This window comes from Podarcis filfolensis (assembly GCF_964270895.1).
Source record: "Podarcis filfolensis genome assembly, chromosome: 2".
Lineage (NCBI taxonomy): Eukaryota > Metazoa > Chordata > Lepidosauria > Squamata > Lacertidae > Podarcis > Podarcis filfolensis.
The window spans coordinates 57,546,303-57,569,682 of NC_139605.1; the positions used below are offsets into that span (position 1 = coordinate 57,546,303).

The 23,380-nt window shown below is 43.4% G+C and overlaps 2 protein-coding genes across 5 annotated transcripts in view; both read left to right on the forward strand.

Annotated features, from left to right (window-relative positions):
• Positions 1–23,380, forward strand: part of LOC310758022 (ovomucoid-like) — a 317,611-nt gene that overhangs the window by 60,199 nt on the left and 234,032 nt on the right. The gene's annotated exons all lie outside the window — the stretch shown is intronic.
• The window catches only part of RNF145 (ring finger protein 145), a 66,309-nt gene continuing 49,948 nt past the window's right edge, over positions 7,020–23,380 (forward strand). The window contains exon 1 of one of the 3 annotated variants that reach the window (XM_083603847.1): positions 7,020–7,473. Coding sequence is in view for 1 of the 3 variants with exons in the window: in XM_083603846.1 (XP_083459972.1) it covers positions 8,446–8,454 (9 nt within the window). In the remaining 2 variants the exon portion in view is untranslated. Of the gene's footprint in view, positions 7,474–7,730; positions 8,455–8,532; positions 8,658–23,380 lie in introns of those variants that run through there. The other 2 variants (XM_083603846.1, XM_083603848.1) reach the window with 2 other exon arrangements.

The following is a 23,380-nucleotide window of genomic DNA, read 5'->3' on the forward strand; positions in this document are numbered from 1 at the left end:
TGGGCCTGACTGTCCTCCTTCCAATCCACACCATCCATCGCAGGGATGGCTACTGTTGCTCCACTATCCTCTGCAGAACCCCAGCAGCGAGTTTAGATTTAGCCCATGTTTTGTATTAGGGTTGTTTTATTGTGTATTTTAATTATGAATGTTTATATTTTAATACTTGTGTTATGGGTATTTATACTTCGTATGCTGCTTAGGAGCCTTTTCTGGCATTAAACGATAAATAAACCAATACCATCAAATGAATAATAGTGATTGCCTGTCTGTGATTTTTCCTCTGTGAAAAACTGTTCTAACAATTAAAAGAAATGCAGCAAATGGAAAAGAAGACGCACAAATGCTAGTCTGTACCTGTGACTGAGCAGTTAAAGTGCAGAAATCTCACTATATTTTTTTTAAAAAATACTTTCTGCTAGAGTAGGATTCTGCTTTACAAAAGCAACTGAGTCAGAAAGGAGAAGACTTTTCTAGTCCAGAGAAGTTCAAAGTATTTGCCATGTCTGATGATTCAAACACCAGGGTAGATAGGAAATTCCCCATGGAGTTCAAACTTGTTTACTGTTAACACTTGCATGACGACTATGTACTGCTTCAAGTATCAAAGGCAATGTGCCTTTAATTACCACTGCTGGGGATCATGAGTATGGCTGTTTTGCACATGCCATGCTTGAGGGCTTCTCAGAGGTATCTGGCCATTGTTGGAACAAGATGCTGTGCTAGCTATGCCTCCGGTCCAATCCAGCAAGGCACTTCTGGTGTTCTATCCACAGAGTAAATGATGTTTTACACTTCCGATGTTTCACTCTTGGAAACTAATATAATAGCTTAAATTAGTCCTTCATATCCTATTCCCTTTGTTTTTAAGTACCTAGTCCATACCATGAAGGGCTCTCTACCCTGCGTAAATATTCCATATTTTAATAACTGAAAGGAGAGCTCAAACTTTCTCTCCAGTGATAACAGTTACAATGGTGCATTTTCTTCCATGACATTTTTCTCTGCCTCTTTCAGATGCCCTCAAAGGAATTTCCTTTCTGACTAATTTAAGGTGATGGCTTTTGTCCAGGCACTGTCATCAGACCTCCACATTATCTCTCAGTTCTGAGGAAATCTTTGGAAACTTTTAATGAGATTCCTCTGCATACTGCAAGCTTTTATTCTTCAGAAATCAACAGAGCTTTTGTTTCTGAGAAGGAGTGATTCTTTTCTTTTATCGTATGCTGAAAAGTTGAGAAATCCAATTTATATAAAGCTCTGTTAATAATGGGGTAAATTATAGCTGCAAACATCATGGCAGCAACAAATTAAAATTGCAGGAGGCCTTTGAAATGTTTGACAAATAAATGATTCTTCTCAAATGATACACGGCTGCAAATCTGTGTGCCTGGTTTCCCTTTTGAAAGATTTCCGCATTTCTAAACAAAAACCTTTTCCAGAAAGAAATCCTGACAAGTCTCAGGTTGGGAAATATTAATTTGCCTTCTTGCCAAATATGAGAAGATGATTTGTTATAGCACTTGGAAAATCATAACAAATACTAATATATCATGAGTACAGAATGCATGAGAAGTAACTAGCTGGTCACCCTTCTGTTATCAAAGCCTTGTGGGTGGAAGGGCTCATTCACACTTTCACTTGCCTCATTTTTTAAAGAATCAGAATGTACACCAATTAATTCCCCTGAGTCTGAGAGCTGTTATTGTTCTGCAGCTGTGCCTTGTGAAAATCCAATCTTAATCGCTTACTAAGACGCCCAGTAATCAAAGTATCTTTTTTAAATTTTCCGTGCACCTGATAAGATCTGATTCAGCAGGTAAGATCTGATTTTTGCAAGGCACAGCCACAGAGGAACAATTTCTCAGATCCAGAGGAATTAATTGATACACAATATGTTCAAGTGAAAGTGTGAATGAGCCTTAGGTCACATTAAGAAAAAGCCCTGTTATTACAAATAATCTCTCCTGATTTGGCAAGCGAGGAAATTAATATTCCCCAACCTCGAGCCACAGGTGTGGGAGAATTCAGCATTCCCCTCCCCCACATTCCTCTAAAAATCAAGGCATTCATATTTACTTTGTTTTGGGGAAATCATTGATATTTGTGAATGTGCATGACCTCAGATTAGCCTGATCCTCCTGGCTGGCTTTGGATATTTATTTGTTAGTGCAATTTGCTCACATATTCATGTATCTGAAGCCTGTGCTTTGCCCTAAAGCCTGCACAAAGGGTGCCTGACATGTACAATGCTGGTGCATCCATGCAAACAAACTACATATGACTTTAAGAAGTGTGTGTGTGTGTGTGTGTGTGTGTGTGTTTAGGAGTGATTGCCTTCCGTCTTTGCAGTTATCCTTGCACTAGGACTCCGTCCTCCAGCTACAGCATGACAACTGTTCAAACACAAATGGTTGTGGGTGGGGGGAGGAATCTGACTGCAGGAGGTCTATTCTTGCTGTGGGAGGGGAAGTCTGTCCGCTCCTTTAAACAGCAACAAATAGAAAGGAGAGCAACACATTCCAATGCTGGAGGGTTTTTGAAAAAAACCATATCCTTCAAAGGAAAACAATGCATTTTTCAAAAGCTTATGACAGCACTTGCTGTCGAAGAGGAGCGTAGTTTTGCTTGAATTTCCTACTTTCCCCTTCATTGTAATCTCCTGCACCAGGGGAGTCACTCTGGCCTGAGAGTCATGTGCCTCTTCAAGCCTCTCTTAGGAGAGGATCAGGAGTGGCCTAGGATGTTTTGCTGCTGTAGGCGAAACACCCCTCTGCCAACGGCCTGCCAGCCTCACCACCACAACTGCATCTTCACCCACAGATGCACCCATGCTGCCAGAACTATGCAGCAGCAAGGGCACAGCGTTAACGGGAAATGCAAGAGCACTGTGGCATAGTTGAAGCCAGGGAGGGGCTAGCAGCAGTACAGTGGCAGGGTCGGATCTGCTACTGGGGCAAATTGCTTTGCCTGGCCTCATGGAAACGCCAGCCTCCTCAAACTCTCTCCAGACCACACCCCTCACTGGTCCCCTGCTTCACACCATCCTTGAGTGTTTTTCTCTGGCTGAAATGTATTTTTGAACTTGGATCCTGCCCTTTGCTTGCCCAGATGGAGGATAAAGAGAAAGTAGCCCACCATGCAAAGATGGTATTTATATCTGTTGCTCCACCCACTTTTGCTGGTGCCCCTGCCCACTACAGACATGTGGCCCCTGGAAGGTTGCCCAAGTGGAGAAATAGATCAGTTGTGTTTGCCTCTTTTAAGTTCACATTGTCAGCAATGTAGAAAATACTGTCCATGTGATAGGGCACTGGTTATCAAATGGGTGCTTACCAAGTGTGGAACATAACATGTGCACTGGACATATGCAATACAACTATATGTTTTAGTCTCGATTTCTGTGATCTATCTACAATATACAGTGGTACCTTGGGTTAAGTACTTAATTCGTTCCGGAGGTCCGTTCTTAACTTGAAACTGTTCTTAACCTGAAGCACCACTTTAGCTAATGGGGCCTCCTGCTGCTGCCGCGCCGCTGGAGCACGATTTCTGTTCTCATCCTGAAGCAAAGTTCTTAACCCGAGATACTATTTCTGGGTTAGCGGAGTCTGTAACCTGAAGCATATGTAACCCAAGGTACCGCTGTATCTTCTTTTGGAGATAACAGGCACACGTGAAAAAAGACGGTGAGAGATATACCTGAGCGCATACTTATTTTTTTACTTTGTTTTGAAGGCTCATATCCTACATTTTGACTGGAGTCCACAAAGCAGCTCACAACACACACACATATATATATATATAGAGAGAGAGAGAGAGAGTGTGCGAGTACTACACTGCTGGTCTTAAACCTGTTGCTTTGTTAGAGTAATGATAATAATAGAAGCAATATTGTATGTAACACTAATGTCTCACAACAAATGAAACTGATCTGTAGGAAACGCAGCTTGAAAAAAGAGAAAATGCACGTGTTTTTGTAAATCAAGAAATCTTTGATAATTTTTTTAAAAAGTATAAATACAGCATTATAATAGTTCCAGAGGAAAGATAGCACAAGAATGAAAGGTGTCTCCAGACAGCCACTATTTTGTAGTAAGGATCTGAGGTGTGCACTTAAGGTGTGCACATTTTAAAATCCACTTTTTGAAAAAACAGACTGTGGTTGGAAAGTGATGCGGAAATGCATTGAAACTTTTTAAGCGCAATTTGGTGGAACTTTATTATATATATATTAACAGCAGCAATCTACAATATCAGTTACAGACAGTATCTCTTGAGGTCTGGAATGCTTCGTTGTACTTTTGACCTTTTGTGTTTTAATTTTAGGTACACATCTATGCTTTTGAATGTTTTCTTTGTCCTCTGTGTTTTCTATGCTTGTAATGCTTTATTTAGTTATGTTATTCATATAACAAAAATAAAAATGTTAAAACATTAAATAATAATAATAATAATAGAAACAGTGGTAGCATTACTGAGCATTTATATACCACATTTGTATGGTTTTAAAGTGCTCCCCACAAATTAAACATAGCGACGAAATCTGCTTTGCATTCAGATTTGTATTTGATTCAGCAAGGGAGGGGGAGAGCTCAAACCCACATCCTCAAATAACTTTCCACTAAACAGGAAACAAGAGACTTCATTAACATTGTCTAACTGGGAAAAAACCCCAGCCTTTAACCAAAAAGACTTCAAGAGGAGCTTGCAAAAACCAGTAATTAGGCAATCCCTGCCCTCCAGCTTATCATCTAAAAGTTATGACGCAGGCACCAGGAAAAAGGGATGTGAAGGAGCAAGAACCCAAGCTCAGAAATCTTAAGGCCACAGACCTGTTAAGGACCAGCTGGGATGGAGTAAGTTCAGGTAGCCTGGTGGAAGACTTGCTGCCAGGTGGAGACTGAGGGGGAGCCACAGCAGAAAGCACTGGAACAGCCCAGCAGCTTCTCTGCTCTGAAGCTCATTGGAATGGCTGCCACATAGTCCCACTTTGCACATCATGCTGAGCCAAAAGTTATTTTCCAGCAGGACGTTGCCCACATTTCCGTGCCTTCTGACCTCCCTCTTTATATTTCCCCTCCCCACAACCATGCATACACATGCTTGCAACTCATGATAACACTTGTTGCATCTGATGAAGTGTACTGTAGTCCAAAAGCTTATGCCACAATGAATTTGTAAGTCTATAAGGTGCCACAAGACACTCTATTTTCTTCTCACTTTCCTAGTAAAATCTGGTATTTACTATTGCCTGTAAGATGGCAAGCTCATCTTTATTTGGGTATAAGTCTGATTGAACTAAAAAAATTTTTCGAGTAGGCATTACACTGCAAAACTAGCTATTTTCAAGAAGTCACCACGGCTAATTAAAAACGGACCTACTTCAGCACTGGACTTCAGATCGTCAGATGGAACTGATCCAAACAGGTCAAAACTGAGCTTCCAATAATTCAAATGTCCTTATATTCAAATCAGTAGGTATGAAAATATTTGTGCCGATTGCAGTGTGGGACATTGTCTGAATGGACCTACAAACAGGCTCTGCAACGTGGTGGGGTTGCCACTTGGGGAAGACATAGGGGTGTACCTACTTGTGGGATTATAGACTAAGCACTACGGGTGGTTGAGGGAAAGTTTGATTAAGTGGGGCTCCCCCAGAGTGAGAGACGGGAGGAGAGCTGAAGTGGACTTTTTCTCTCCTGACAGAGTGGGATGCACATATTACGGGGGCCTTAGTTTGCTATCTGTGGCTCTTAAGTACAGTATAGGTTGATATCGCAGTGGTGGAATTGGGGCTCTCCAATTTCAGTGGCGCCCTATGTGACCGCCTCTCGCGCTTTGTTCTACAGCATTGTAGTGGTCCCTGCAGCACAGTGCCCAGCTCAAGCACACTGGTTGTGCAACTTTAAAACTGCCTTTGGCTGTTGAATGCTGAAATGTGTCTTGCTGGGCATGTAGCTAGGAATTGCTAAGATGCTTCCTCAATTTCAGTGGGTGGGGGTTCAGGTGGAGAGGCTAGCTACCACATGGGTAGTTAGAAATCGTTTGATTTCTGTTCCTTCCTCTAGAGATACTGGTAGGCTATCCACCAAGCCTCCCTTGTTTGTGCTGCTATTGAATGCCAGAGCAGTCCACCATGATCATTCAGGACTGGATCACCAGCAAAGAGAATGATCTGGTTTGCATTACCGAGGCTTGGATGAGTGAACTGGGTGGGTTTGACCTTACCCAGCCGTGCCCATCTCATTTCTTGACGCAGCATCAGGCCAGGCTGGGGGGGGGGGGGCGGGGTCCCAAGGGGAAGTTTTGCTATTGTCCATAAAAGGACCCTCTTCTTTTCCAGAAAACCTAATACTGTATACCTTGGGACAGGCTTAGGAGGTCTGCACCTGATCCTGGACTAGAGAAAGCACCCCCTGGAACGCAGAGGGCTTACTTTTTAATATTTGATGTCTCACTGTGTTTTTATATTATTCTGGAAGCCGTCCAGAGTGGATGGGGCAACCCAGTCAGATAGGTGGAGTAATAATTATAATTTGTTAGTTCTTAGTAGGCAATTATAGTATTTCGCCACAATCCTAAATTCCTAGGTGATTGTTATTATTATTAATTAGATTTATATTACCGAGGGCGGTTCATAGGGTAAAAAAACAAGATAAAAAAAATACTGTAGTTAAAACGAAAGCAGCAAAACAATAACGCCCCCACGAACACATTTATAAAGCCGTGGAATACCATTTCTTATTAGATTTATATAGTTGGGGTTATGAATCCTCGATTTATATCTATATACTTGGAAGTCCCCGAACACAACGGGGCTTCCTCCTGAGCAGCTAGAATCAGGCAGCGGGATCACCCCGAGGGAACCTTCTCTCTCTCCGCCGGATTTCCATCCCGCCTTTCGCGACAAGCTAGGCCACCTGCGGCCGCGCTGGCTGGGCTCCGCTCCCGCGCGGAGCGGCTGGACTGGCCCCGCGGGCGAGGAAAGGGACCTGCAAGCTCCGAGGCGCCCAGGAGAGGGCGAGCCAGCCGCGTCCTGCCCCCGCCCGCCCGCCAACCGAGCAGCTCGCCGGCCGCGACAGCAGCAGCAGCAGCGGCGACTTTTTGTTTCGGCGGGGCGGGCGCATGCGCTCTCCGCCGGCAAGGGCTAGAGGAGGGGGACGGACGGGCTGCTCTGGGAACTGGCTGCAGGCGCAGAGCGCAGCACCGCGGAGGGCCCCATGGCCGCCTGCTAATGGGGCAGCGGCGCTCGCCGGCAGGCGGACCACGACCACGACGATGCTGCTGCCTGTGGAGGCCGATCGGGTGCCGCTGAGCCGACGCAGGCCGGGCATGGAGCCTTGGCAGCTGCTGTAGGAGCCGCCAGGAGGAGGCGGAGGAGGAGGAGGAGGCGGCCGAGGAGCGGGCGAACAAGCGAGCGGAACAATCCGAAGCCCCCCGGCTGGGGCGGAGGCGGATCGCACAGCCCAGGTGATGGAGAAGCGCCCGAGCCGCTTGCATCCCCACCCCGCCCCCGCTCAGCATGCCCACTCCCCAGCCTTCCTAACGGCCCTTTCTCCGGAGCCTCGGGGCCCTTCCGAGATCCCCTCCCGCTCCCCGATCTCCTCCTTGGTCACCCCCTCCCCCGGAACCTTTCCTAACCCTCGCCCACGTTGCCAACACCGCCTCCCTCTTCTCCGGATCTGCCCGTCTTTTTACCCCCCCCCCCGGTCGCCTCTCGTTTCCTGAGGATCTTCCCTCCCAACAAGGGCCTCCTCCATCCCCTCCCACCTTCTTATTATGGCCCTTTCCCACCCAAACTCCTGGCTTGGCAGCTTAAAAGGCCGGGAGGCTGTGACTTCCCTGCCTGGATCCTCTTAAAGGCCTTCCGAACACCCCCTCCCCATTTGCCACGATACGTCGCCAAATTCATGGGAGAGTTGCACAGTGCCTTTGAGTTATTGCAGCCTCTCTCTCCCCCTTTCAAGAGCAATGCTGGGAAGCCCCCCCCCTACCCGCCCTGCCCCCTTTTTCCTTGCTGCGCGCAGGTCTGGAGGCTGCTTTTGCTGCCGCTTGGGTCTGGCAGCGAGCTTTGGAGGGGTTACTAGAGTTCAGACGCAGCTGAGCTCGCAGGAGGGGAGGGTGCGGGGGGGTTTCCGCAGCAAGTTGTAGATTAATGGAAAGTGCTGAATCGAAATAAAAAGCGAGGTGCGGGGGAGTGGAAGGGCCAGGGGAGTTAGGGAGAACTGGCTTTCCAAAGAGTGCGTCGGCTCCTTGCGGTGGGATCCTAACCTCACCCAGGGTGGTGACCTGGGTGCTGAGGTTTGGCAATGGCACTTGCGGCTCCCGGTTCCTTAAACGCTTTCGGTCTGTTCACCTTACCGGTCTTGCCACCGAGTTAGCCCCGAGCACCTAGATCCAGAACTGGTTACGAGGAATTAAAGGCCTGTCGAGATCAATGGCATGCCCCAGGTATGTCGGATTGGAGTATGGACGATGGCTATTTGTTTATGGTCAGTCGTCGCGAGCGTTTTTGTTTTGTTTTTTTACAGCGAGGCATGCTTTGCTGCAAAACCGTCCCATTTTGTGTGTGAAACTCGGTATTAAAGAGAGAGAGAGAGAGAGAGGAAGGAAGGGGGAGTCTGAAGAGGTCCAGTTGTAAAGCAAATGCTTATGTAAGAATTATTTCCCTTTTCTCAGTCTGGTGAGCAGGGCAATCTGCCTGCACCTCTCCCTCCTAACCAGATTCTTTTAGGCACCTTAAATTAAAACTTGCAGTGTGTGTGTGTGTGTGTGTGTGTGTGTGTTGGGTTTAAAAATAATAATAATCTTTCTCTTTGGAGCTGCAGTTTGCCTTGACAGATGGGTAGCTATTGTAAATCTGCCTCCCTGTCAGGTATTACTTTGTCCTCTGGCAAGTACAGGAAAGGAGTGTGTGTGCTAGGGAGACAGGCTGGGCTGGAGAAAAACGTGACTTTAAAGATAATTTAACAGGCTCCACTCCTGCGCATTATATATTTTTTAAAAACCCAACACCTTAGTATGCTAACCTTTTCGTTATGATCACATGCAGATTTTGCTCTCGTTAAGGTAGACTTCTGACAGTAATTTCGTTTATAAGCTATGCGATTCTTCTGGCTGTGATCAGCTTCAATTTTTGTTAAGAGATGCGTTTAAAGCTCACTATTTTGTGTGGAAGAGGCAAAGAGATTAATTTTCCATAGATTATTGTAGATTAACACAGTTAACGTGCTGGCATTGTACTGCAGATCTGATGTACATAGTTCCTCTTGATTTTACTTATTGTGGAGTGTAAAATTGCAATTCTCTATATAATTTTGGGGAGAATTCCACTAAATTCAGTGGGCTTTTGTCCAGTTTGGGATTGGGCTGCAGATTAAATCAAAACCACATTGTTAACGAAAGCTGTAATAAGAAAAGGATGGTTTAACTTTGGTAAAAAAAAATTGGCTTCTTTAATTGTGATCAATGGCATGCTTGAGTGAGTAGGCATTCTGACAGGCTTCTAGTTCTACTGTTAGGAATATATTTGCAACAAAGTGATTTGGAAATAGGGTTGCCAACACTTTCTTGAACAAAGCTCCTGTGTTTCTAACAGTGGCATAGCTTGTAAAAAATAATATTCAGAAACTATCTGTGGAATACAGGAAAAGTAATCTCCTACTGCATTTCTGTTTGTCTTAAAGCTGTTAAATGCACAGGGGCCTTGCTGGAAAAAAAGTTGGCAACTCAGCAGGGAATAGGCAACTGTGTGCTTTTTAACACTACTGCGTGACATAATGTCTTTCAGAGTAACCAGGTTTTCTTCTAGCAGAAATGTGAACATCTTTCAACATAGCTTTCTGTCTGCTTCACAGTACTGTATACACTTATAAAGTGAGTGAAGAAACTGATGTCAGAAGTGAACTGAAATCAGTCAAGTATACCAGAGAGGGATTTCCCCTGTCCCCTTTTGAAAGTGATGCAAATCACTCGTTTCAGTTCCCCCCTAATATCTCATGTCCCGGGGTGGGAATTAAGAACTGCAGATAAATCAATATGTTGCAGAACTGACAAGTGCTGCAAAAAGGTGTGTTACTTTATAGTCTGCTTTAAGTAAACACAGCACAAAATCCATTGAATTATTGCCTTTTGCCCTTTTTAGCTTGTTGATTGGTAGTTCAAACTATTAGAAGCCCAATTGATGCTTTATATTCCAGCTGCTCTTTTCAACCAGTACTCTGCATGACACCATCACACAATGTTTGATTCCAAATACCTGACTGCAGTGATTTTTTTTTTTAAAAAAGCTGTGGAACCAAATACAACTTTAATGTGTACTTGTCTTGAGTAGTAAAAGTGTGTGACGATGGTGTCCTTCAGCGTGTGCTGTGTTTACAGTCGCCGAAATTCCATGAGATTTTCTCATGCAAATAATACACTTAATTTAACATATTATTTATTCTGTGGAATAGCTTTGCATTCTGCTTGTACAGATTTGCATAGGATTTTATTCATCCAGCTTTCCCTCAGAGTAGACCCACTGAAATTAATGGGATTTAAGTTAGTCAGGGTCATTAATTTCATTCAGTCTGCTCTGAGTAAAAGTTGGATGAACAAAACCAGTAATTTACTGATATACGTATAAAGTGAGGAGCCCCAAAGTAGTTTACCACTTCAGTTTTTGTAGGATCAGAACTGTATTGTACACCGGCTGAACTTGGCATCCTTACCTTCTTCTACTGGAACTTTGTGGCATTTATTAATTTTTACATCCAGTACAAGTTTCGTAGTGTCTGTAAAAAAACAGATCTCTCAAACGTATATTCTAGAAGTCATCTATGTATGAATATATATACGCTTATATTGGAGATTCCCAACTGGGTGCCCACCAGGTGTTTGGGACTATAACTCACTTCTGCCCCACACAGCATTGCATACTTACTAAGGCTGATGGGAGTTGTAGCTCAAAACATGTAGAAGGCACCTGGCTGAGAAAAGCTGCTTTAGATACCCGGAAGCACAGCACAGATTTGTATCCTTGAGTTGGTTCGGTATTGTTTCAGCCGGATGTCTGGTACAGTTTACTGCTTTTGTGAATCTGCTGTACTTGCACTACATATGTTACATAGGTATCTTGGGGCACACACCCCCCACTTCTCTCACCTAGAGAGGTGGTTGTCGAATAAAGACTTTCAGAAGACATCTGAAGGCAGCCCTGTACAGAGAAGTTTTTAATGTTGGATGTTTTACGGTGGTTTTTATAAATTGTTGGAAGTTGCCCAGAGTGGCTTGGGCAACCCTGTCAGATGGGTGGCATATGATTGTTATGTTGTTGTTGTTATTGTGTCTGAATTTTTTTAAGTGTTGTGCAGTTATTAAAAGATAGGACAGCCCCTGCCTGAAGGTGCACAGTCTAATAAGACAGGATACGAAAGGGGGTGGGGAGAATGATGAGATAAAAGGAAAACAAACTGCCTCTGATTGATTGATTGATTGATTGATTGAATTTCTGTGCCACCCTTCATCTGAAAATCACAGAGCAGCTTACAAAACACACATACAAAAATACACAGTATAGTAACAAATGAAAACAATACCCCCCACAAACGCTTTAGAAATATTGTACCACTAATTTGATTTATCCTGTGCTTGCAGGATAAATCGTATAAAAGTGCCAGAGAGCCCACTAAAGTTAAGTGTGGGCCAACTCTTTTGAGAAGGTGTATTTGCGAGACATCTGCAAGGACAGATCTAAATGTCTGTGGATGCAGACCTGAGTGTTGCCTTTCTCATGTGGAACTTTCACTCCTTTTAAGGCATGGAGATAACACACTGACATCTTCCAAATACCACATGAGAAGCTGCCCTAAGAGCTCCTTTCATGGAGCTGCCTTCTTTTCACTGGAAGGAAGGTGTCAAGAGTAGTGTCCCTGGAGACCTGTCATTTTTTCACTCACTTGGCAAGGCATGGTCAAAGCAGGAGCTTTCAGATTGCTAAAGTGCCTTCTCTAGATTGCCAGCCACTTCAAGGTTGCTTTTCATTATTTATTGAACATAAGATGAGTCTGCTGAATCAGGCCAATGGCCCATCTGGTCCAGAAGGTGATGGTGGTCCAGCTTCAGGCATGCTTGCAGAAACTGGTTACTTAGGCTTCAGGCCTGGTCATGGCACAGAAACTATCTCAGTCTCACTGGTTGATGGGAGAGATGGAAGGAGTGTGACCCTGCTTGTTCTCTTCAATCTCTTGACAGCTTTTGAGACTGTTGACCATGGATCGTCTCAGGGAGATGAGGGTTGAGGGCACTGTGTTTCCGTGGTTCCGCTCATACCTCCGGGGCCATTTCCAGAAAGTTGTGGTGGGAAGCTGCTGTTCAGCACCCTGGGAGCTGTCCTGTGGCATCCGATGAGGTTCCAGCTTGTCCCTCATGCAATTTAACTATATGAAGCCTATGGGAGCTGTCGTCAGATTTGGTGAGAAGTGCAATCAATATGCCGGTGACATCCAGCTCTGCATCTCTGTTCCATCTGAATCCGGAGAGGCTATTGAGGTGTTGTAATGATGCTTGGAGGCGGTGATAGGCTGGATTTGGCCCTGCAAACTGAAGTTGAATCCTGAAAGGACAGAGATTTTAGGGGGGCCAAGTTCTCATGTCCAGGAGGTAGGAACCTCCTGTCCTGGTTGTGATTGTACTCCCCTTGAAGGAAGAGGTCTGCGGCCTGGGGGTGCTGCTAGATTCAACACTGAAGGCTCATCCTTGGTGGCTGTGAATGCCAGTTGCGGCCCCTTTTGGACAGAAATGACACGGCTGCTGTTCTCCATTCTCTGGAAATGTCCAGATATCATTATTTAATATGTTCTAGATGGGGCTGGCCTTGAAGACAGCTCAAAAATGTCCAAAATGCAGTGGCAAGATTACTGGCCAAGGTTCCATTGAGTTTCCACATAATGCCTGCTTTAAAACAGCTGCGCTGTGGGAACTTTGATGTGACCAATGTCTCTTGATAAAACAAACAGTAGAGGGAATATTGAGCAGAATTGATGCACTGGGAAAGGTTTGAATGCCATAATTGGTGCACTAGTTGGGTTAGTGGAGGCAGGAATTCTGACACAGTTGAGACCTACCAGACAAGAAACTGAAGTTGGTGATAGTTTGGAGGTACATCAAGATGCGGATAGGTCTTAAGCACAGACAGGAGGAAAAGGCAGCGGGTGATGGATTAATAAGCACACTTGGAAAGGTAGTGAATGAGTGGGAAAGTCATATTTCCAGTGGTGATTCTTCTAGAAAGAGGCCCCCAGATGTTCCACAGATGTTCATAACTGGTCAGTGAAGAAATCCAGCAGAATAATGAAAACAGAATCTGAACTGAAATTCAAGCAGGCATGGAAAAGCAGCTGGAGGAGGAAGAGAGGACAGGGTGAAGAAAGAGCTGTGAGTGGGGGGAGCCTTTCCCCCATTCTCTGGAGCCCCTAGGAAACTCCACAAATCTTCTGAGGCTGGATGGGTCATGACTGAGCCTGAGCAAGTACCCTCTGCCTCGGGCCTGTCAATTGTGAATACCTGTCTAACTGTAACCAGGTAGGCAGTATCACATTAATCTTTCAGGATCGAGATGTGTGGGATAAAGTTTGGTCTCTAATTCATATGTTTGCTGACAGAAAACTTGAATTAAAAAGTTGTCCAAGGAAGCCCTTGCCACCCACCCATTCTAATGGCAAGTTAGATATTCATTCCCTGTACTAGAGAAAGGGAATTGCAGTCTGGAAAAGACAATTTGAGAGGAAGGTGCCAGAAGTTCTCAAGCCATAAGATTCCCGCCTTTGTCACCCTATCCTAATTATATATAGATATAGACAAGGCGGGAAACTTCATAATATTGGCTTGAATGTAGATGTTGGAATAAATATTTCCAGGTTTGAAGCTCTAAACTCCTACCCTGCTAGCAGTCTGTTTTGCAGAAATCAAAGGGATTATCTATTAGCAAATGCTCAAGGTAAGCCCAGGCGTAGGGGTAACTATAGAATAGCAAATTATGATACCTTTAGCTCTTTTCTAAGATACCATAACTGACTAGAAAACATCTAGAAAAGGCTTAGCAATCTTTGCAACCTGGCGTGTTGGGATAATAAAAAGGTAGATTAGGATTTTATCTGTATGTTACAGCAATTTGATACAATATGTTTGCAAGGGACTTGGTTGCACACACTTAACCCACCCACCCCCTTTTTACAGGGTTGTAACTCTTTTAGTGAGCCAGCTAAATTAAGAAATTTTAAAAGGGCCGAGGAAGTGGAGACTTGATTACCTTGATTTGGCAGAGGAAGTTTTGATAGCAGATTTTGGAGTTAAAAATAATTAACTTTTGTCCGTACAAATCAAAACTGAATTTGGAATCTTTATTTTCAGTATCAATGTAAGCAAAAGAGCTTATTTATTGCGTTTCTATCCTGCCTTTTTCTCCAGGGAGTCCATTGTTCACCCCCTCCTTAGTTAATCCCTGCAACAACCCTGTGAGGTAGGTTCAGAGGCTGGCCAAGGTCACCCAGTGAGCTTCAGGACTGAGTGGGGATTTGAACCCTGATCCCCCAGGTCCTAGTCTGATACTCTAGTCTTATACCACACTGTTTTCTCAGAGTACTTCTGCTATGGGACAGCTATATACTGTATTTTTCCATGTATAAGACAAGCTTTTTTTACCCAAAAATGAGGCTCAAAATTAAGGCTCGTCTTATATATGGGTAGTGCTGAGGGGGACGTGCGAATTGTTTTTTGGCACAAGCCCGGATTGTAAGCAGCGATTGGCTGCTTGATTGTGTGTGGGGGGGTGTGTGCCGAAAATCGCTCACCTGCCAGAATGCAGCACACAAACGCTCGCATCGCAGCTGCCTGATCACCGCCTTTAGCCCTCCTGCTTGCCGTTGCGGCAGCCAATAGACAGCTGCCCTTGTCGCAGGAAGCGGGAGCGTGATTGCCGGTTGCTGGCGGCAATCAGGGAGCTGATAAGTGGTTTCTGCGACGCGAGCCGCAAGCAGGAGGGCTAATGGCGGCAATCAGGCAGCTGCGGTGCGAGCGGTTGTGTGCTGTGTTCTGGCTGGTGAGCGATTTTCGGCATTCCCCCCAAATAATCCTCCCCCAAACCTCAATCCCCCCTATTTTCTAAATTCTGATGCCCCGTCTTATAGACGGAAAAATATGGTAAATTAAGTAGGTAAATAAATATGGGAAAGCAAAATGTCATTTAGAGAAGGATATGAACTATTTTCCTTGAAGCTTGAATTTGTTTTATTTGATGTTTTAATGTGTTGTAAGCCACTTTGAGAATTTTCCTTTAAATATAAAGTGGTAAAGAATTGAAATTAATAATAATTAAAAATTCCACTGAAAGAAGCAAAAAAGTGCCTAGACATTCTGTTCTGGCAACCGTAACCTAGGTTTAAGGTGCCATTTGGCGATTAGCTTTTATATCTCAGTTTCTAATACTGGGGCCAAATGGCTCCCCAAATCAACACAGACCTTGGAAACTTCACACTGGACTTCAAGCATCTGGCATTGTGTGCCTCCCCATTCTTCCTCCAGACTCTGGGTCGTTGGTTTCCAAATGAGATGCAAAAACTGCTCTCATCAGAAAAGAGATTTGGGGAACCATGTCATCAGCTGGTGTTGGTCCACTGTGCTTCATTAAGTCCAGGGTCAACGCAGCCGTCTACCAGGAGATTTTGGAGCACTTCATGCTTCCTTCCGCAGATGAGCTTTATGGGGATGCTGACTTCATTTTCCAGCAGGACTTTGGCACCTGCCCACACTGCCAAAAGTACCAAAACCTGGTTCAATGCCCATGGAATTACTGTGCTTGATTGGCCAGCAAACTCGCCTGACCTGAACCCCATAGAGAATCTATGGGGCATTGCCAAGAGAAAGATGAGAGACATGAGATCGAGCAATGCAGAAGAGCTGAAGGCTGCTTTTGAAGCTTCCTGGTCTTCCATAACACCTCAGCAGTGCCACAGGCTGATAGCATCCATGCCACGCCGCATTGAGGCAGTAATTGATGCAAAAGGGGCCCAAACCAAGTACTGAGTACATATGCATGCTTCTACTTCTCAGAAGTCCAATATTGCTCTATTTGCAGTCCTTGTTTTGCTGATTTCATTTAATATTCTAATTTTCTGAGATTGTTAATTTGGGGTTTTCATCAGCTGTACGCCATGATCATCACAAGTATAACAAATAAAGGCTTGACATATCTCACTATGCATGTCATGAGTCTATCTCATATATTAGTTTCACCTTTTAAGTTGAATTACTGAAATAAATGAACTTTTCCACGATATTCTAATTTTCCGAGTTTCACCTGTATATGCCTGGTATCTCCTTCAAAAATGATCAGACTGATTGTAAAGTAAAAACATTAAGGGTAGCTCAGTCGGTAGAACCCGGCAGAAATGGTTTGGTTTCTTTTGAGTGACAATAATAGCTTCATAACACACAGAGTGACCCTCCATGCACTGGTTGCAAAAAAAGGAAAAAAGTGTTGGATAAAATCACTATAAATTGTTACAGTGATTCAAAGGTTATACATTTGAAATCAAATTGGATTTGAATTTCTTGGTGTCTCCGATAACCTCTCTTACATCATGGATGTTGGCTCATATTCTCGATGTATGATCTGTATTGTTTTATTGCCACTCTTTCTGTGGGTTTGCCATGGCCTTTGGCTAGAACAATAAACTTGCATTGAAAATTGAACCATCCTTATTCATGGTGGTGCCATGCTGTTTTCATTGCGATTGTCTGCATGCTTTTAATCCATTTGCCAACGAAGCTGAGAAGAGCACCCTTCTGTAGATAGAATCTTGGCTGCTGTAGCTAAGAACTTAATTTATATTAACTCGGGCGGTGGAATACTTTTGGAGATTGTGTTTTCCACAGCTTCACACACAAAATAGTCGATATCTTTCAAAACGCATAGCTTGCTTGCCATGCCTTTCTGTGTGAACCCTTAACAATCCCACTTTGATATCATTTGGAAATTGCTCAGGTACTGCGATGAACTACAGGGTGGGTTCCAGTGGAAATTCTGACAAGCCCTTAACTACAGTGTTGGTGCACACAATACTTACTTTCCACCTGAGGTTTAACAGTATGATTATTTTCCAGGGTGCACTGCATACAGAAAGAAGCGTTCCTATTGTTGATACCATTTTGTATAAACCCCACAATAGTCAAAACTGCTTTTTTGCCAGTGTGGTATAGTGGTTAAGAGCGGTAGTCTCGTAATCTGGGGAACCGGGTTTGCTTCCCCGCTCCTCCACATGCAGCTGCTGGGTGACCTTGGGCTACTCACACTTCTCTGAAGTCTCTCAGCCCCACTCACCTCACAGAGTGTTTGTTGTGGGGGGGGAGGGAAAGCAGAATGTTAGCCACTTTGAGACTCCTTCGGGTAGTGATAAAGCGGGATATCAAATCCAAACTCCTCCTCTTCTTCTTCTTCTTCTTCTTCTTCTTCTTTGCTTTCCCATGGCCAGGAGGAGTCCTTGTCTTTGTGAGTGTGCAGGCAACAGGTTCAGTTTGTGGCATCTCCAGTGAAAAGGGCCAGCTATGAAGTTGTGGAGAAGACCTTAGCCCAAGACCCAGGAGCAGCTGATGGGGAGGGTCACTGCCGTACACCTGGCCTCCGGAAAGAGGCATCACTGCTGCTCACCGGGGGGGAGAGGCAGTGGGGAGATTGGTACCCTAGCAAGAGTGCCAGGTGGGCACTGCCAGTGCTCCAGCTGGCCTGCTAAGTGGCAAATCACTCAGAGAGCCAGCAGTAGATCCTGGTCTACCTTCTGCCCACTCCTGCCCCACACCACACATCTTAATATAAACCAATGTTGTGTTCATCTGTAGGGTTACCTCACCGGTCCATTAGAAACATACCATATTTTTCCGTGGAGAAGACACCCCCATGTATACGATGCCCGCTATTTGGGGGGACTCAAATTTAAGAAATTTGCACTATACACTATCCATGACGACCCCCACTTTTAAGCATAATTTTTAAAGAAAAAAACATAGTCTTATACACGGAAAAATACGGTAGTTACTTAACTATGGCCAGACATTGCGAAATACGCCATCATGACCTGAGGATGATGGTAATAATTGAACTAGTCCGCTGCTACTTAGCATGATTGCCTTTTAAAAACTTGCTTTTTTAAAAAAAACCAGCTACAGTCACCTTATTTTAGTTTTACATTTTTTTATTTGAGAAAAACAAATGGCAACCGTAGGCTGATCCCTAAATATTTCACAATGAAGAGAAGAACTTGGCAGTGAATTAAAAAAAAACTTTGCCTATTCTTGCTGAAAACTACAGTAATTACTATTTTAAAAATAAAAATTATTTTCATTTCACAGTGTTATGTGTTCCCATAAGCATTTCAATTAGCATAATATCAGGCCTGTAAAGCACAAACTTTTTTTTAACAAAAAAGAAAAGAGACTTTAATATCTCTCTCTCTCTCTCTCTCTCTCTCTCTCTTTGTCTTGCCTTGGCTGTTCTTTGACAATGTTTGGCTGGTATCTTCTCCCTGCTGTGGGAGATGCAAAAGGGCTTTTTCTCACAAGACCGCAATTAGGAAGAACAGGAATCGCAAGGCATTGGCTCCCCTTGTTCCCTTTGCGTAATCGTAAACTCCAAAGACCTTGCCTGTTTCATCAAATGCTCCTCCTGCACTTTGAGGGCAATGAGCAGCTTTAACTTCCTCATGTTTTGTAAATCAGAAGTATTTTACTTTATTGGTTAAAGTGAATGGTTGTGGCTTTTCTAATACTATCTCTATTAATACAGCCTGTAAGTGGGAGGAAATTATTGAACAACTATAACCGGGAGATACTGTACATTACCATAGTTTTCTGTGTATAAGACAACTTTTTAGTTATAAAATAATGTTAAAAATTGGGGGTCGTCTTATACATGGATAGTGTGGGGGGACGGGACGGGCGATCGGTTGCAGCCGCGAGCAGGAGATTGTCAGCGGCGATTGGTTGGGTGATTGGTGGCTGTGGCAATCCCTGTTGTTAATTGGCTGCTGCTGTGGCAATTGGGCAGGTGATTGGCGGCTGCTGAGCAATTTTTGGCAATCTGGGCAACCCTCTCCCAAAAATGCTCAACAACTCTGGGCAATCTCCCCCCCCCCCATTTTCTTAATTTGGAGCCCCCCAAAATAGGGGTTGTCTTAAACACGGGGTTGTGTTATACATGGGAAAATACAGTAATTTTGCAAGAATTGGTGTTGCAGGTTGGAACAGAATCTTGACATAGAATCAACAAGAAATGGCTTTGCCAGGTTTCTCTTTGGTGAATTCACAAAAGCCTGTGTAAGAGAGAAGTTCAATCAGGGTAGGCTTAATTTTTTTATAAAAATATGTTTAAAACATATTAATAATACACTGGTATTTTTTCTTAAGGGAAGAATAACTGCTCGTTGCTTTCTGTGTTAGCTTAATTTCCAGATTGACAGTTGTATTAAATGATAAAGTACAATATGTTCAGGGCTTTTTTTACAGCCGGAACTCACCGGAACTCAGTCCCGGCACCTCATTACAAGAGAACAAGGGAGGCAGGCTTTCCTTGTGGGTTCCAGCACCTCTTTTTCTAGAAACATGGCACTGAATGTGTTTAATATTAGCCCTTCTTCCTTCTGAGCACATTACCAAGATGTTATTGAAGTATGTTTGCATGATGTGCCAGGCTGCTGAACTAAACCGGAGAGGCGAATACTTGAAAGCACTCGTCTTGAGAGCGAGCAGAGTGTGCTCTCGCTTGTTTGCTATATGCAGCTATATATCGCAGGCAGCTCCGTACAATAGACTGTTGTTCATAACTGAAGGGACGTCATATCTGAATCTTCTCATCAATTCTTCTTCTCCGACCACTGGCACGACAGTGTATCTAGCTATGGATTAATGTTTTGGTGGCTGGGACTACCGTCCTAACGGTATTCTGAGGCCGAAGCAGATCTGTGAAACTCTTTTGGAAAGCCTTTCCTAAACCTAGATATTAACGAGCCTTATAAAACTGAAGTGGACACGGGTTGAAATGTTGGCAAGATCAGCTGTGCTTTCTTGCACAATCCATTTAAAGGAGCTGCATGCTTTACACACAGACACACAGTTCCAAGATACTGTAGTAGTGTTGCTGTTGTATAACATCATGTATTCAGTTTCGTTGTGTTAAATTGCTGCCTTTCATCTTTCTCTCCAATCTTCTACGATTCTCCTGCCTGCTACATAAGTGTGTTCATAGCAATCACCACCTTTTCCTTACCCACCTTTCGTGGGTGAGCAGCCGCCTCTGAGTTGTACAGGTAGCCTGCCCTGTGAGTATTTTATGCAAACTGCTTAGAGGTTTTTGTCTTATCAAGCAGCCTATCAATCTTGTCAAATGCTTTGATTCTGGCAATAGTAACTCACATTGCAGTTTTTATGGATGATTTCCAGTCATGCCTGGTTTATATGGATTTCTCTCTTGCAAGAAGGTTTATTTCCGAGTTACTTGTTTTTATTACAAGACTATTGCAGATTTCATTAGTCCTCAGTTGTACTAAATTCCTGGTCCTGCTTATGTATACCGATTTTCAGCCTTGAAAAGCAACTCACACACATCGTTAGAGATCCTGTTTTTATGGCACTATCGTATTATTTTCTGCTTGATTCCCGTGACACCTTTATAAGCTAATCAGGTTGTCAAAACATAATCCTTATCTGTTAGATGTGCTAGAATTCTCTCATGCCTTACTAAAATGTATCCAGGGTTAGAGTTGGTTTAGCTCTGTTTTGTGGTAAAGGCAACAATCTGCAGGCTTGATCTTAGAAATGTGAAATGTTGTTGTAATGGAGAAAATTCTGCAATTACTGGCTTAATAAATGGGTATTATTAGATAGTAGGCTATCTTCTTTCTCCACACCCATCTCTTCTATTCTTTCATTTGAACCATATTTTCAGTTGGATTATTTTTATGACTGAAATGGTAACTTGGGCTGGTACAATAAGGCCTGACTATTACCATTCCACTTCTCAATTTATCCGCCTGCCTGTTGCTCATCCATGCCGTGCATAGATTTTGTTCTTCCCTTTTGTAAGTACTCAATCCCAATGGCTGGTTTAGCCTTCATTTGTTGTATTCATGCACATAATTTCCAAACTGTCCACTCATCCACACCTAAGTGGAACTTGTTTTTTAAAACAGTGCTCTGAAAACAGGGGATTGCAAGAAAGTAAGTGGGACATAGAACTGTGCCAACAGTGTCCTTTGCTAACAGAATCCACACCACAATCCAAAAGGGTCTATAGCAGGGGTAGGTGGAAAGAAGGGACCATGAACTACCAGTGGATCGCCTCCTACCTACTGGTTCCTCAGATTCATAAACAATACTGAGCTAGTTGGATCTTGGTCTGATCCACTGTCACTTCCTTTGTGTGTGATTAGGATCACATATTTATTTATTTTATAATAATTTTCATACCTCATCACATTTCCAAAGGAAGTTTTAAGCAGTTTAACACAGACCAGTTAAGCCTTGAGATCAGGGGTATCAAACATAGTGCCTTGTAGATGCTGTTGGGAAAGAGTGCCCGTCGGCCTCAAGCAGCAAGGCAAATGTTCGGGCATGATAGGAGTTCAACGACATCTGAAGGAAAACATGTTGGCTATCCCTGCCTTAGATATTCAGTGATCCTGAGGGTGCACTTTTGATTTGTAAATTTAAAGTCTGTCAATGGACTGTGGGAACACTAGTTTTTAATTATCTTATGTGTAGATCACTTTGCGACACTGCTTTAGAATGCAGTTAATAAATTAATTGCAATAATAATAGTTTTTTAGTACACCATCTATGACTTAAATAAGCTTGCCCCTGGCTTAGCATCTTGATATTGTGACGTCTCTTGATATCACATTGTTTTGAAAACTCCCGTTACCACCTTTCTCCTTGTTTAATGGGTTACTACTTTGTCTTCTCTTTGGTTAAGAATAATTGGTACATTTAGCTGTCTGTGTCTGTGGTTTATATAGGAAAAAAACAAGTACAGTCAGCCTACTGCTATGCAAACTATGCGCTGAAAAAGACTTAACTGCAATTATAGGTTTGTAGGTGTTGGGTTAACCGACATCTCAATTGAAAGCCTTCACCCGACTGAGCAGTAATGCAGTGTCCTTCTCATACAACAGAGCCTATCTGTTGACAGTAAGTGACTGTGAGCGCTGAAAGCTACATTGACAGAAGGGCACTTTATGCAGTTCTCCCAGTTCATACTGTCATCTCTTTGGTGACTACACAGCACCTCTGGTCAGTCCATCAAATATCAGATGCATTACTTGCATTTTTAAAAGTTCAAATAGAATATAGCACAGATCAAAGTTTTGAGGCTTTATGCCCAGACTGAGTTCAGTTATTAAAAGGGTGTTGTTTAGTCATATAACAGCTGAGCTCAAATTGACTCAATGAGCAGACATCACTTCAGCAGCTTTCCATGTGTGTGTCTGCCAGTGTTCAGTATCACTAAGATTTGTAGCCATAGTTGGTTTTTTTAAACCATGGCTTAGTACAGTAGCTGGTTGTGTGTCAGTCTACATGGTGATAGTGTGTGATAGCTACATCCAGCACTAGAATGTGGCCCCTGGGGTGTGTATGTTGGCCAATGTTGCATGTGGCCCTTGAGACAAAAAAGTTCAGCAACCCACGGCTTAGTGTGATGTACGAATGCTGCCCAGAAGCATAACTATACTTTGTTTATTGCCGTCAAACAATGTTCTGAAGCCATGATAAGTTAGTGTATGGGCCAATGGCATGCCTCTATGTGCAAATTGAGCACCTTTCCCTAATCATGGTTTGTTTAGCCAACAATCACAGATGCTCAAAAAGCTACAAAGGCATGAGGCATTTGGGAAACAAAACAAGCTTTGCAGAAATAATCCATGGTTTATTAGATTCCCTGGGGTCGAGAAGCCATGTTTAATTTGGTTTTTGATATACAAACCATGGTTTACTGTTATGTGCAACCAGATCAGTGTGTGTTTGCTTATCATACATATCGCCGTCCAACATAGCCTTGGGTGGTGTGAAAAAGGAAGGCTTTAATGTTGTTTAAAATAGGGGAAAAGTTTGACAAGGAGCAAACCCTGTTTTTAAAAGTGGCCTAGAAGACTTCACCTATTTTATGTCAGGTCTTTTGTCCAATCCTGCTCCAATGAATCATACAAACATTACTAAAATGTGAAACTGTAGAAAATATCCTGCTTCAACAACCCTTTTAACATGCTTTAAAGACTTTATATGGAGCAACTGAAATGGTAAAAAAGAGTCCAAACTTAAAGGGTAGCTGGTTTATTTTGAATCTGAAGTTAAG